This window comes from Dermacentor albipictus, chromosome 3 (assembly GCF_038994185.2).
Source record: "Dermacentor albipictus isolate Rhodes 1998 colony chromosome 3, USDA_Dalb.pri_finalv2, whole genome shotgun sequence".
In the NCBI taxonomy this organism is placed as follows: domain Eukaryota; kingdom Metazoa; phylum Arthropoda; class Arachnida; order Ixodida; family Ixodidae; genus Dermacentor; species Dermacentor albipictus.
The window spans coordinates 168,368,272-168,383,874 of NC_091823.1; the positions used below are offsets into that span (position 1 = coordinate 168,368,272).

Consider the following 15,603-nt stretch of genomic DNA (forward strand, 5'->3'; position numbering starts at 1 on the left):
AACTCGCACACCCACACACACATACACACAAAAAGAGGCCTGTACACTGCGGGGCTTCCGGCAGACAGGCACACACTCGAAACGGTCATGGCGAAGTAGAAAGTCACGCTTCATTTCGGCGAGGCCTGGTAAAAGGTCAGCTGAGAGAAAGTTCGTTCTGCACATCGATCAGGACGCCCACAATAGCAGGCGAAGTCACGCCTCATTTCGACGAGGCAGGGTGAGATGGTCGGTTGAAATTCCTTTGAACACGTGGTGTTAGGCGCCAACCCTAACATGATGTGCGCACTTCCCATTGTCCGGGTAATAGTGTGTTTCGCTTGCACAACAGACTAGTAGCTTTTGCTTGCGAAACATCCATCAACTAGACCAGCAACGTGTTCAGTACCTACGGCTTCACCTTCTCGGTTACATTCTTGTCGCCGCAACTGCTATGGGGTCAAAAATAAAGGACTAGCCTAACGCCTCGAAATAATGCCGTCGCAAAACTGCACTTACTTCGAAATAAGCTCGAGGAGAGAGAGAAGCTGATTGTCGCAAATGCAAGTGCATTCATTTTATTGTTATTCTCAAATATATTGTTTGAAGCAAGCAAAACGTACTGACAAATTGTACTGACACTTACGAGCACGGTGGCTGTAACCGCAAAATTATATTCTGCGTTGACAATTCTGCACCAGTGAAGCGTCAGCTCAAACCTTACTAGAGTCTGTTTGAAAACGTGCCGCTCGGCACATTTCGGCTGGGACTTTCAATGGGGCAAAAGTTCTGTTGTAATTATTTACTCAGGCGGCACATTCTGCGAGCTGACTGCTGTTCAGAAATAACTGCTTCACTAGAGTCTTGTTCTCTAGCTTCGGTGCTTATTATGAAATAATGCACCCTTTCATTAGGCGCTGTAACAGGCTAAGTACAGCTACTCACAAGCACTTACGGTAAGCCTCGCGTTGATTTTCAGACATAATGTTTCATATGCGGCTGTTTAGACCTTAAAAAAATTGTATATTTGGATGCAGCGTCTTTTTGTGCCTAATTTCAGTTTTTGTGTTTCTTTTTTTTACCGTAAGCAATTTCTTTGAATGGAGTGATGATGCTTGTAAGAGGTTGCCGTCAATACAATGAACAGCATCACGGGCCAAGCAGTTCAACTGTAATACAGCCTTCATGTGAAGAAAAGCAAGACGGCCTTTTTAACATGCGACTATAGGGTGTTGTAAAAGGTCACATGTATTCAATTTGTGACTTTCGCGTCACTTTCATATGTTCCGCGCTCTTGGTAATGTTGGGATAATATAAGTATATGTATTGTTTGCAGATGCTGTCTATAGGAAGCAGGAGGTTGACGTCACACAAGCGCAAGGCTTCGTAAGAGGATGCCTGCACGGTGCCGACGACCAAGCTAGTCGCGAAAGGCGCAGTTATGCAGAAGGCGGTTCAACCCGTTCAGCCTCTTCCAAGTGCTTCTTCTGCTTGCCGAGCTCGAATCCCCTCTGCCGTCAAAAAAACGTATCTTCATAGGTGCCCCGCCAGACTGGGAATACGAGCAACAATCTGCATCAATGTATTTTAAGGCCAGTGAGGAAACTACATAGCATTCCTTAGTGACCTTACAGTAGGTCATTTCATGTTGCGTCATGCTACGGGGGAAATTTCCAGCTATCATTATGAAAATTTAGAATCATGGATAATAACGGCATTGCCAACATATATGCAAATCAGCAGATATGGCCGCAACAGTGTGTAAGCCGGGACGCTAACTAGATAAAAGTGGCAGAGCCGGCTATTTGTCTGATTCCCACTGAGGAAGAACTCCTGGACACGGAAAAGAAAAATGCACAAATACCTACTTTATTAGTTCTCTTGGAAGTCTTACGTAATAGAAAAAAAAACAGAACATAAGTACGAGCAACACAGGACGGTGGTCAAGAGACAATGTTTATTTGCAAACCCGTATTACAGACTGGTACCTTCATTATGTACTCTTTGATTTCATGCCCGAGGACATGTCGTATCAGTCATGGCGCTGATCGAAGCCTTTTGGAAACAGTGTGCTAAAGAAGTTTTGCATCGGCGGGGTATGTCGTATAGGAAAAACGTGTAGCTCAACCATAGAAGCCGCGTCCGTAGCCGCCAAATCCGCGTCCAAATCCTCCGTAGCCTCCTCCGAAGCCACGTCCGAAGCCACGTCCGAATCCACCGTATCCACCTCCAAAGCCGCGGCCGAAGCCACCGTAGCCTCCGTAGCCGCGACCGAAACCACCGTAGCCGTACTGGGCGGCTACCAAGCTGCACAGGGCGAGCAGGACGGCGAGGGAGATGAGGAAAGACTTGCTGCTGACAGAAACCATGGCGCCCTGTTGTCTCGTCGTTGCTAAGGTCTGCGTGAGATGAAAGCAGAGGAACATTGCGTCCACAACGGATTCGTATCAGTAATTCCTGGCGGCACCCACCAGCAATCCTAAAGAGGTGTGTTAACACGTTATTTTCCCCTTTGCATTGAATAAAGGTTTAAGCGTTCTATGCGTAGAAACAAATATTGGCAAACCTCATAACATTTTAAATAATTAAGTAATAGTGTTTTAAGGGGCCAGTACCGGTTTCGGTATGTAGAATGTGGATGCGTCATGCCGCTATTATACATGAACTTGCCCCGGCTCTTCGATCACTGCCGTTACCTAAAGCGAACGCAGCCAAAAGAAATTCACGCTCCCTTTTGATCACGTTTTCGGTGCGAGCATATGAATGAATAGAATTTATTGATAGGAAAGACAGAGAGGTCGACCTGAGCTAGTGCGCTCTAGTCTGCTACTCTGCACTGGGGAAGAGGGAAGGGGAGTGAAAGTATTGGGATGGATGATGATGATAAGAGAAGTGGTGAGTGCTTATGTACATACAGGCTCGTCCACCCTTAGGGTGAACACGGCTCACCGTGGCCGCGCTCCGCGGGGCGCCAGTGCGTCCGGCGTGGCGGCGCATCGAAGCGAAGCGGCGCAGGCGCACACGGACCTCAGGGGAGGTGCCTCGCGTCGTCTGCTACAGCGCTGGAGCGCACCGCCGCTTGCTTTGCTGTACACTTCGCTAGAACCAGGTAACTGAGTGCCCGAGGCGGCATTACAGGAAGGCGCACTTCACTAACTTTAGCATTTTCCAGCTGGTTCCGTCTACAGCTTGTCAACAGCCTGCTTAATCAATATACATGAACAGAAGCAAGCTTCTCATCACATATGTCACTTAGCATGTTTTTCATATGTGATGAGGGTAAAAATACGGTCTTTTTTTTTCGCGTTCTTAATTAGGCTGGGGCCTAGAGGCGACGCTTGATAGTCATGTCATGGACGTCACCCAGCCTGAGGCTGTTCTTAATTTCTCGAATGGTGGAGGTCGGGTTTGCTGAAGCCGCCTCAACAATGGTCACTCTTTGCCGGGCTTTACGGGGAGCATCCGCAATTCTTTCATCCTTCTGGTAATAGCCTGGACGATTCTATTTACAGTTTCCAGTGGCCTTTTTGTCATCTCCGATATAACGCGTTGAGAATAGTTTTGTAGGCACACATCTACAATGCGTCGTCGTTCTTTTTCCAGTACCCGCGACATGGCTGGTTTCCAAAGCGCACCGGGGAAATGAAATTATCCTGCACGTTTACAGCGTTTTTATCGCCGAAGTGCCATGGCAACCAGCAACCGAACAAAATGCAATTCATCATGCAAGTCGACGGAAATGCGTTTAATGGAAACACCTCTGGTATCTTTCGATTTGGCGAGTCATGCCAGAATCTGTAACTCCTGAGTGGCCAGTCACCCAGTTGAGTAGTCGTTGGCTGCACCGCATCATCATATTAAGCTAGGATGGGGTAGCATGACCTACGCAAATAAAAAGGGGGGGGGGGGGGGCTCAGCGGTTGATCGGGCTGACAACCATGGTCAGTTAAAAAGTAGACTTTCTTTCTCTATGAGTAGACTGGCCTTAACACAGCAATCTGGCTTGGTCCGGGCTTAGCGTTTACAAACGACGAGTCCGTTTGCCGACCACCGGCATGCTGTGGGCAGACGACACCATGCCGGCCTCATGACCGTCGGTTTAAATGCCGTGGCCGCCTTCGTCCAACACACGGACCGGCCACTTCCCCACGATGGCAACAGCATCGCTTGTCCGCGGCAAGGGTTCCTGTGCCGTATTCATATTTGGGTTTTACCCACTCAGCCCAGCCCCCCCCCCCACCTACCCCCCCCCAAAGAAAAAGAAATAAATTCCTCCTAATCTCCAAATTTATCCGATGCCCACCTCTATGGCGTAACTCCATGTGTCGCTTCGGGACGTATACCGCACAATTAGCAAATTATTATATGCTAGTGAGAATATGCATATGGCCCATTCTGAGGAAGTACTGAAATGAAATAGAAGCAAATAACGACTTAATTACCCGGCAAGACGTAATTTCAACTAGAAAACAGACATGTAGATTATAGATTTTACAATTTCATTACCTATTCGAAACGGACGTAAACAGCATTCGCATGCGGCGTGCATTGATTTTAAGGAGAAAAAAACAACAAAAAAAGAAACGTCGGCGCCATATGTTTTACTTCACCTAATCAATGTAATAAAATAATTGACCAATGATTCCTCAAAATGAGAATGCGACATCTCGCATCAGGTAGCCGTCAAAGGACCGGCACCGCTTCGGTGAATTTACACAAGCTGTGACAGCAAAAATGAATTTAGCTTTTTTTAAAGGATGCAGAAAGATGAAAAGGGGGAGTAAAATCGCCGCCAAATCAGTTGCTATGCAGGGGAGAGCACTTTCCTACATCGCGTACAGCGCTCCATGCTCTCCTACCAGGGACATTAACGCGTCAATAAGAGAGTGCGAAGCAGCGGATATCACTTCTTAGTTGTTGTCGAAGTAATAGTATTGCCCCCTTTACTGGTAAAATCCATGGCAAACATGATGATGCGTGATTGAACAATCGCTCTCTAACTTTCTGCGAGATTTATAGCGGGTTTCGGTCGTTTTCCTAAGTCAATTAAGCACATTCGTTCTAGCATCAAGACATGCGCGAAACGGCGCGCTAGGCTCATCCCATGATGACTCCAACCAAGAGCGCGCCTAATAGGTTTCTCGGTTTGCACTACACCAAGTGCTGTGAGAGTAAAATAAGAGGGCCCCAGCCTAATAAAAAGCGCGAAAAAATGATTATTAATTTTTACCCTCATCACATATGAAAAACATGCTAAGTGACATATGTGATCAGAATCTTGCTTCTGTTTATGTATATTGATTAAGCAGGCTGTTCACAAGCTGTAGACGGAACCAGCTGGAAAATGCTAAAGTTAGTGAAGCGCGCCTTCTTGCAATGCCGCCTCGGGCACTCAGTCACCTGGGTCTAGCGAAGTGTACAGCAAAGCAAGATGCGGCGCGCTCCAGCGCTGTAGCAGACGACGCGAAGCACCTCCCCATGGGTTTGTGTGCGCCTGCGCCGCTTCGCTTCGATGCGCCGCCGCGCCGGACGCACTGGCGCCCCGCGGAGCGCGGCCACGGTGAGCCGTGGTCACCCTAAGAGTGGACGAGCCTGTACATGAGACAGTTGCCTCGCTAGAGCCGCTCGTCGAGCTTGGTGCCTTGCAGGAACTTCAACAATACTTTTGTTGCACGCACTGAAATTGCGGTGTCAGGCCATGGGCCGAGGATAGCTTCCTCCGACAGTAGTTGTCTGCCAACGCTGGCTAGGAAACTGCCTAACGTCCTTCGCTCCAGCTCCAGTGTTTCGGGCATCTGGCAGTGTACACAATCAGGGTTGTTCGATTGGCCGATGAGTTGTGCGTAGCGACGGGTGAAAGCAACGCCGAGCCGAATCCTGTGTAGCAATGATGTTTTACTCCGTGTAAGCTTCAGGGGCAAACAGAATTTACCGTCTGGGTCAATCGTATGTAGACGTCTGTAAATATTATCAGAGTGGGCTCTGTAAGCCTTTCTAAGGTCCTGCATGAGTGCCTTGATTATTGAGTTGGTGTCAGGTCGCGAGTAGGCAATCCGTACTTCATCAGAGGAAGAGGAGGCCGATCTTACCTCCCTGTCAGCGAGTTCATTACCAAAGACACCACAATGGCTAGGAATCCATTGAAAGGTGATCACGTGGTCACTTAACTCGGCACTGTTTGACGATTTCCAGCACGAGCAGATAGTATGGTCCCTTCTTTAAAAAGAATTTTAGCGCCTGTAGCGCTGATTTGGCATCGCACAATATCGTCCATTTATGGGGTAGAATCATTGCTGAACAACTTCAGAACATTTCTTTGTGTCATAACGTTACAAAAATATTTTGCTCGTATATTGACACCACTCCATTCTGTAATGCCTTTGGTCCTGACGGTATCATAAACAAATAAATAAATATTGTACCTTAATACATTTCGTGGCTGTGTATGCAAAGAACAGCATAAGTATATATATTTAATCAAAAATTAATTTTATAAAATTTGAACGCTGAAGTGAGCTCAACCAAAACATGGCTCCCTACGTTTACACGCTAATACGTTAAAAGGACAAAGCAAATAGGCGGTAGTGGAAACAGTGGAATGCCATGGACAAGGAAAGTATCGGTAAAGGATCAGCGCAGTATTATAATCCTCGGCAATGTGCAGCTACGCTTGCGGCGTGCTGTAAGCGCCTAGCAAAGTATTTATCGGATGGATCCGACAGTGGCTTTTGTTTTGCTTTCGTTATCGGAAATATGCCGGTAATCATGATGAAGGCAACAATAACTGGCCACTGGTTGCTACAAGATGGCCCGCACATATAATTGCGTGATTAATGGTACCTGTTGAGTGGTCCCTGGAATGATTAGAACACGTAAAAGTAATTAAAATACGCCTCATTACGTCTTATTTCGACAGGCGTGGCAGCGCGCCATAGCACAAGTAAGGCGCTTGTAAGTTTGAACTGGGCAGTTATCCCACTACGCAGCGTAAGCTGTTGTAGCCATAAGGCTCTTGACGTATTGATACCTACATTATTTCGATGGACTGAGAGTTGTTAGACAGTTTTTCGAATGATCTTTACCGTTCTGTACAGAAAAGCACCTAGGGTCACGGCACGTTGAGCAGTAGCGTTATCGCTTTAAACCACCGTTGGAACAGAACATTTGTTGTACTAGTATTCCAAGGTAAGTCAGAAAACGCAATTCCGGTAATGCGACTCTCGGATCTTTACACTGGTGCTGCCCACGTGAACTCACCTGGACTCGGAGCTTGCCTGGAGGCGTTGTGGTGATTGACCGGACGTCGGTGGCCGCTTTTATAGGGACCGCGAGCGGCTCGACGCAAAGACCGCGTGTCAACCGGGGCCGGCCCGTAGCGGTGCCAAGGCCGGCTGCCGCTTCGACGTGGAAAGGATTTTCCTTGCGTCGGGCGCGCCCGTGAGCACGCTGGCTGCCCTTTATTTCCGACACCCTTTAATTTCTCTCTCCCTCTCTCATTCTGGCTACCGCAAAAGTTTGAACCGATTGTTCTCATTGATTCACTACGAGCGAAAATACAAGAACGAAGAAAAGCTTGCTTGCACGAAATGGGGTCCGTAGGAGAAAATGCTGTTCCTCCTATCAGTTCGACAACTGCAGTATGCATCAGGATGAATGAGCATGTGAGCCCTACTTGCAAAAACGTAACAAATAACAATCTTTACAAAGAGCGTTGCCAAGGCAGGAAGCTTCCAAAAGAATACTATGTGTCTGTTCTCAAATACCCTAATGTCGCTGCACTCTAGTCAAAACTGGACTTACCTAGGCAAGTCTGCACTGAGAGCGAAGTATGTATTGATGCAACTCCGGGCATCAAACTGACACATTAGGTTAAAACACAAGTGGTATAGCTTGTTGGGAAAGCACCATTCACTACCGTTGCTCACTGGGAATCAGCCATGCACAAGTGCAGCTCGAAAGGCACACGGTCAGCTGTCTTCCTGCCAAATGACTCCAAGCCGTGGCTCCAGAAAACGTTTTGATGCGGTCGCAATGCCGCAGCTATGAAGAAGCATCTTTTTCGCCATCAGATTTGTCAGGCAAGTGTGCGAAGTTCCAGCAATTATTCAATGTAGTGCGACACGAGCATGTTAACTGCAAGGACAGCGCCACTCTATGGCATTTTCTTTAAAATGAAACACGTTACTTCTACAAATGAATAGATGAGAAAATTTTTCCTAAGGAGATGTACCTAGCGCGTATTTCCGTCCATGCATATTCGTGCGTGAACTCAAGAAATGCTGAAAGGCAGGTGACAATAAACGTAAGAAAACCTACATGGGAGTTTATCCCTGGGCTTTTAGCGCACTGCCATTTACTATTCTTCTTTGGTCGTTGTAGCTTTTGCACGATAAAACTCTGGTAACAATAATTTATTTTTCTACTTATTAACCCGCCGTGGTTGCTCGGTGGCTATGGTGTTGCACTGCTGAACATGAGGTCGCGGGATCGAATCCCAACCAGTGCGGCAGCATTTCGATGGGGGCGAAATGCGAAAACAACTGTGTACTTAGATTTAGGTGCACGTTAAAAAACTCCAAGTGGTCGAAATTTCCGGACACCTCCACTACAGCGGGCCTCATAATCAGAAAGCGGTTTTGGCACGTAAAACCGCATAATTTCGTTTATTCATTCTTACTGAATGGGCGTAAAATCGTAAAATGTACCTTGAATTAGGCTGCAGTTCTTCATTTGGTATACAGGGGTACCGACTTTAATCTATCATGTACGGGGTTGCTGCGAGGCACAATGGGATTGTTATCAATTTTATTGGTAGTTCCTGTGGCGCTCAAGTCGGTCTTTGAGATAAGTTTAAGGGCGTTTACCGAACAGGCTGACGTATTTTTCCAGCCTTCCAAAAATTTTTTTACAGGATTCAACGAGAGTATTTTAAAACATCTGCTATGATAAAAGTGGAGCTAATTTTTTTAACCATAGGCATTTTCGTCTGTCGTTCCCAGGTATTTGATCTAACTAGATGGGAGTAATCATTGTATACGAAATGAGTCGCTACAAAGTTGTGTTGCTGTGCATTCAATGGCGGAATTCTCAGCGAGCAGCTTCGCGAGAAAGGCAAACTATTCTTTGCAGGGCCTCCAAAGCTAGCAAGTGCCTTGAAGAGCTGTCGCTTTTTGCTCGTAGAAAAAATACCTTGATGGAAAAAATATGTTGTATTCATCACATGCAAAATATTATGTCTAGTTGACCAGTTTAGAAGATAGAACATTTTTGTTTTTGAGAATAAACTGGTAAAGCATTCAAAACAACAATTGGAAGACAGACAAAGAAACGCTGCGCTTAACAAATGCTTCTGTTCAGAACTCGTTTAATGCAACAGCGTTGTTCTCCCACAGTGAAGACCGCCATCATGGTGTGCCATACTGCTTTTTCCTCATATAATGGCGTTCACCTATAACGGGGGAATTGTCACGAAGCCAGCGGTTACAGCGCTATCGATTAGGGGGGAGCATGGGCGGGATTGTAGAATAATGAGATAATATAAGGGAATAATTAAACATCGAGTGTTTCAAAATATTTTTGAACTTATCATTTTAAATTCGTTGATATTGGAGATAGAAATGCATCTTTACATACATCAGTTCACATTTATTTTATCTCTGATGCGCGCAGCTTTTCACAGCGAAACTGTTAGGGGCTACCTTCCCCACTGTTGTGTCCGCGTGCAGAAAAATCCCAATGATAGTGCAATGCCAGGCCGACCCGCGGCTGACGTGCAGTTCGCCATTAAGGGGCCCACATACGCAGATTCGCTGGTCATTCTTCTGCACAGAACGGAAGGACACTGAGTCTTTTCTATATTATATAGCAATACACATGGCGGAATTCGAAGCACAAGCACAATTTTAGCACTTCTCACATTTTTACCTGTAATGTTTGAACAAGATGGTTCGACTGTTACTGTCTCCAGACCCCCCTAACACTCTTGACCTGACTAGAACGCCTATAACGCTTCCAAAACTAAGCTAAAAAAGTTTAGCAATGGTCTGTAAATGACACCAATCCACGGGATCCTCTAGACTTAGCGCAATAAAATACAACAAAAATGTAAGTATTTCTATATACGGAAGCCCGAACTCAATACAATCGAGCTGAATCGGCTCAATCGGTCTGTTCACTGTCTAGTAAACTATCTTTGACAAGTTTCGTCATGAATGCAACATCTGCTAACATTTGCAAAATGTGTCAGGTAAACATTACTATATACTATACATAGTCATACACGTGACATTCAGCATAACATTTGGCAATATGATGGCAGCTAGCATATCATTACAATCACTATTTTGTAGAGTGTCCATTGCTAATACTCTAGCGTATTTCAACCAGACATGTTTAACCACAGAACCAAGAGCACATTAACATTGTTATAATTATTTTCCTGTGCTGGCCATCATATCAGAATCAGAATCAGAATTTATTATTAGTTTGGTCACATTACAAGTATTTAGTATCGAGAAGAAGGTCCTATAGTCAAAGGCTGTATCGGGACCTCCTGCACCAGAACAGTTACGATGGTCAACATCCCAAAGCAACAGTAGCATATAATGAGGTACTGTACAAACAAAAAGAACGTTAACGTTAACAGAACAAAATACAGACTTGATTGAAAATAAAGACAAGGGTCAGGATATGTCATGGTAGCAAGAATAATTGTATGGGTAGAAAACACCACCAGTTTATTTACAAGAACAAAAACAGAGAAAAAAAGAACGGCAAGAAAGGAACGAAAAAAAACTTTACAGCAAAACTTCCAGTTAGCCTGCCAATAATAAATGCATTTTAGTTCCCCTTTAAGTTGGTGTAAAGATCTTACGTTTTTCATTATGAAAAGAAGAGTGTTCTATACTGAAATGAAAGTGAATTCCAGGTTATGTTTACAGTAGTTAGTGCGAGTTCTTGGTAAAATAAAATTGTTATTCAATGCAGTTGTGGTGGTACTAGGAATCATCAGGTTAGATGGCTAAAATGCGCTTGGTGGTAGTTTATTATTCACAAATCTGTAGAAAAAATACCTAGGTCATTTTTAGTGAGGCCAGAAATGGTAAGCATGTTATGATCGTGCAGAAGAGATAGGGCATTAGAAAAGCGTGAACTAAAAGAAATTATTCTGATGGCTTGGTTCTGAACTGTCTAGAGAGACCCAATATGAGTATTATAGGTATTTTCCCAATATGTTATACCATAAGTAATGGGAGATTTGACAAAAGAGTGGTAAAGTTAGAGTAATGTGGTACGTGTGAAGTAAGGGAGTGTTTTAATTAGGATGCGTATACCGTAAGCTAACTCCCTTTTTATGCGAGCAATTCGATTCTGACATTTCAGATTGCAATAAAGTAGAATAGCAAGGAAAGATGAGCATGAACTTGGATGAAGGCAGTGGGGACCAAAAGTGATAGGTGGAATGGATACTATGTTTCGCTGTTGTAAAGAGAACAACAAATTTAGTCTTAGTTTGCGATAATAGATGAAGTGTTAGCAATACACTACCTTAGAATATTTCCTAAGTCAGCATTTAGCTTATTAACAAGAGATGAGATATCTTTATGTATGGTGAATAAGTCGTATCATCAGTGTACGGTGTGCCTTTTGTGGAAGAAAGACAATTAGGTAAATCATTAATATAATGTAAAAACAGAAGTCGGCCCAGGATAGAACCCTGGGGCGCACCGATGTTAGTAGTTCGCTGTGGAGAATAAGCTTTGGAAAAAGAAACAACTTGAACTTGGTTGTATAAGTACCTTTTTAGTAGCAAAAGGGCAGGACCGCAAATGCGAATGGCTTCCAGCTTAGAGAATAGGATATTATGATTTATGCTGTCAAATTCTTGCATTAGATCGACAAAAAACTGAGGTTGCGATAAATCTTTCGTCGAATAATTTGTTTAGTTGGTCAGTACCATGAATAAGTGCCTCAGTGGAATATCCACTAGCGAATCTTTAACGTGCCCCCAATGTGCGTGTACCCGAACTTTCTTGCATTTCGTCCCATCTAAATGCGACCACTGCGGTCGGGATAGGATCTCGTGACCTCGTGCTTAGTAGTGTAACTTCGTAGCTTAGCCACGGTGGTGGATTGTCAATATTGCCGAATTTGATTGTATATATATACGAAAAAGAGATCAGCACATGACAAAGTGTCCTGATTTGCTACCGTCATAGGACAATTTGTTTTCTTAGGGCACTCACAGAAATGGCTGTAAGAAAAAAGAAAGCAATAGGTATTTTTACATATCTTTTCGTGTATACAGAAACAAAGGCAGGCCGCGTCGTGAAGCGCTTCACAAATGTTCACATAAAAATGATCAAGGTTTGGAAATGACAAACAAATAACAGGCATTGTACGCCCTATTGCATGTAAAATATAACAGGCATACGTGCGATGAATGTTAAAGAATGGGCCTGTAAAATACCGGGTGCTTCATGTGCGGCGGTGAGCGTTCTTGTGCGGCTTATTCTGGCTGCCCCCTTTTTGCAACTTATAAATCACTTGTTTAAAAGCTTTTTGTGCGCAAACAAACAGGGACGAAGAAGAGGAGCAACACAAGGACGAGCGCTTTCCGGACGAGCGTTCCCCTTCTTCGTCCCTGTTTGTTTGCGCACACAAAGTTTTTAGGAAATGAACCTGTTCCAACTAGGCCGACTCTCAGTTATGCTTATAAATCACAACATCGAACATCTTCAGCTAGCAGTAGACGCATTAATTTGAAAAATACTGCTAAAATAGGCAGTAATTTTATTCTATTGAGACAGACTACAGAGCATGTGCAAAATAAAATGCGTGAGTAAAACTTGCGAAAGCATCAGCAAAAGAATTTTGCTCAGCAAGAAAGTCGGCTATGTGTACACTTTTTCCGGTACCTTCCTGGAAATATTCAAAAGTATTTTTTACAGTGGAGACACAAAGGCAACTGTATGTATGTATACATACAGTTGTATACATACATACTTATACAACTGTATGTATACGTGCTAAGACACAATTTGGAATGCCTAATGAATATGACGCTATCATATTTCAGGGCGAACGACGAAAATATTCATGCTCATGATAACCTGATGTATGCTTTTAATATTCTATGACATGCTCTAGGTATGTGCACTGGTATTACACCAGGAATCACCAAATTGATGCAGTGAAATCCTAAAGAAATATGTCAAACCGAATGCTGGGAGAATACAAGACCGACAAAGAGTGTATTAGTATGGTGAAACGCTTTAGAATAAACGGCATTTTCTGTAGACGTTCAGCATGCTGATAAAGGGGAATAAGATATTTACCTCAGCAAACCATGTCGATTGCCACTAAATATTTAGAGCGCATAAAATATTATTAGTGCTGTACTTAATTTTTATTTTTTTTATCTTCAGTAACTCGCGGAAATCCGTACAGCGAGCTATTGTAGTTTTTGTTCTCTATATTTGTTCGATGCTAAAAAAATTATAGAATCAAATAACTCCAGCAGAACACACGATAGTAAATACTGCGCAGCTGGAATATATTCTCGACTTCTACTCTTCATTTAGTGTGCGCTTTTTCACCTCACCGATCACACTTCAAGGTTGCCACCCCGAAATTTGTCTAGCTTTCGCTTGTTGCAACTATCTGCTCGTCGTTACGCACTTTCTTTTGTTCTTTCAATACCCATTCTGCACGTGTCACATTGCAGGTTTCTTTGGCACTCTAGCTGTTAACCTGTCTCCATTTATTTACAAAATGAAACATTGTAGCTCTCGCGTGCTTGCTTCTCCAGACGAAAAGCCGACGACAACACGTATGGACGGCATATGAACGTAAGGCTACTAGAACCGGTCACTCCATCGAATCGGTCGGTGGCGTAACCAGGTGGACACTTTTTCTTATTTACACGCTGAAGCGCCCCACGTTGACGACGCGGGCGTTATTAGGTCGCGCTTAGGCGACCGAAGGACTTCTTCGAGCAGCTTGCGTCATGCCTGCCGGGTGCGTGTAGTGGTCCTTCTATTGTCGTTGCTTATTTGCCCTTGACGTCAAGGAACATCTCAACGTTCCGAGCTCGCAGTCGGGAAGGCGCGCCCAGCGTGTAGCTCTATGACACTGTACTCGTGAGCCACCGTTGTTGTGAGCACACCTGGAGGTCGCGTAACCGGATCTGCGGGCGACTGCTGACCTCACCGACACACTGTCTCACTGCACTGGAGTCCAACTCGCGAGGGCACAAGGCACAGGGAACTGACCGCCGCAAACGACGAGCAGCTGAGAAAGAAGACATTAAAAGAACTGACTGGTTAATAAATTTCATTTTGAAAGGCCAGCGATTGCATGCATCCGAAAAGTGGCTTTTGCGGCCGCATAAAAGTTTTCTTTAACAGACGTCAAATAGGGGTCCCCTAGTGGATTTGAACTGTTAATAGCCTCTATTTACAAAAACCTCTTAATCTGGAACTGTTCTGAAGAATATATTTTTGGGAATTCGACATGCATGTTTTTTGTAACTGAGAAAGGGTATTCCATAAAGAAATGACGCTCCAAATATACTATATTATCCGAACGTCGTCCCAGTAACCGCGATCACTACACTCTAAAAACTAGGAAGGGTATCGCAGGAGTGAAGCGGCCGGTTCACTCTTCAAAGCGTCGTTTTACTCTCGCAAAATGTCGAGGAGAGTGAAATGCATTGTTCACTCTGTCACCAAGGAGAGAGTGAAATGTGCTTTTCACTCTCCCCTTCAGAGAGAGAGAGTAGAACTACTCTTGCGGCAATAGAGAACAAAACGTAGCGTAATCTTCTGCTTCAACTGTAGGTGGCTGGCCCCGAACATGGCAATGTATCATTCATGCACGCTGAGCAAAGAACACATCGTTTTGCTTCTAAGATGATGATGCTGTGTGGTGTTTTGTGGCGCAAGGGCCAGGTTTGGCCAAAGGGCGCCATGACAAGTGGTAATGTTAACGATGTATTATGGAAGATGTGACTTGGCTGTAAAGTGGCCTAAAAATAGTCGCTGTAAAGTGCGTAAAATCTACGTGCTATAAAATTATGGCGATGACTAATGACGAATACTATGAACATTAAAATCCATCGTAAAGGAATGATGCATTGTTTAAAATATGCGAGATGTTAAATTGCTTACAGCACTACTGCCTCGCCAGAGCCCTTGAACCACAAGGGCCTAGAGGCATGTGCTATTCAAAATAATTATCGCAGCGGCATCCTCTGAAGAGAGGAAGCGCTACGAACGTGTGGGGCTAATAACATGCAACACTTCATCTTTCAAAAAACCTAGGACGGCGTTGGTGTCAAAGAGTGGTTCTGGGCCAAGTAACATAACAGGATCAAGGGGGATGTGGTGCCGGTATGCTAAGAGAAAATGTTTTTTTTTTTCTTTCGGATTCGGCTTCCCGACACTCCAGTAGGACGTGGAGGACGGTCAGCCTCTCCCCGCATCTACCACAGGTTGGAGGCTCGTTTCCCGTGTGTAAGAAGTTATGTGTGCCAAAAGTGTGTCCTATTCTTAGACGGCAGAATAGGACATCTGTCCGGCGGGATTTCGTTACAGGAGGCCAGAAACCTAATTGTGGCTTTAT

At 44.5% G+C, this 15,603-nt stretch overlaps 1 protein-coding gene across 1 annotated transcript; it reads right to left on the minus strand.

The window, feature by feature from the left end:
• Nucleotides 1-1,914: 1,914 nt before the first annotated feature.
• LOC135919142 (neuropeptide-like protein 31) lies at nt 1,915-7,377 on the minus strand. The gene is made up of 2 exons (XM_065452867.2): nt 7,237-7,377; nt 1,915-2,378 (listed from the first exon to the last, which is right to left on the minus strand). The coding sequence occupies exon 2, from the start codon at nt 2,346-2,348 to the stop codon at nt 2,103-2,105; it is 246 nt and encodes an 81-aa protein (XP_065308939.1). The 5' UTR covers nt 2,349-2,378; nt 7,237-7,377; the 3' UTR covers nt 1,915-2,102.
• Between the last annotated feature and the right edge of the window lie 8,226 nt (nt 7,378-15,603).

Bases quoted from the DNA above. Each gene is read 5' to 3' on its own strand.
- LOC135919142 (XM_065452867.2), bottom strand. From the start codon at position 2,348: ATGGTTTCTGTCAGCAGCAAGTCTTTCCTCATCTCCCTCGCCGTCCTG.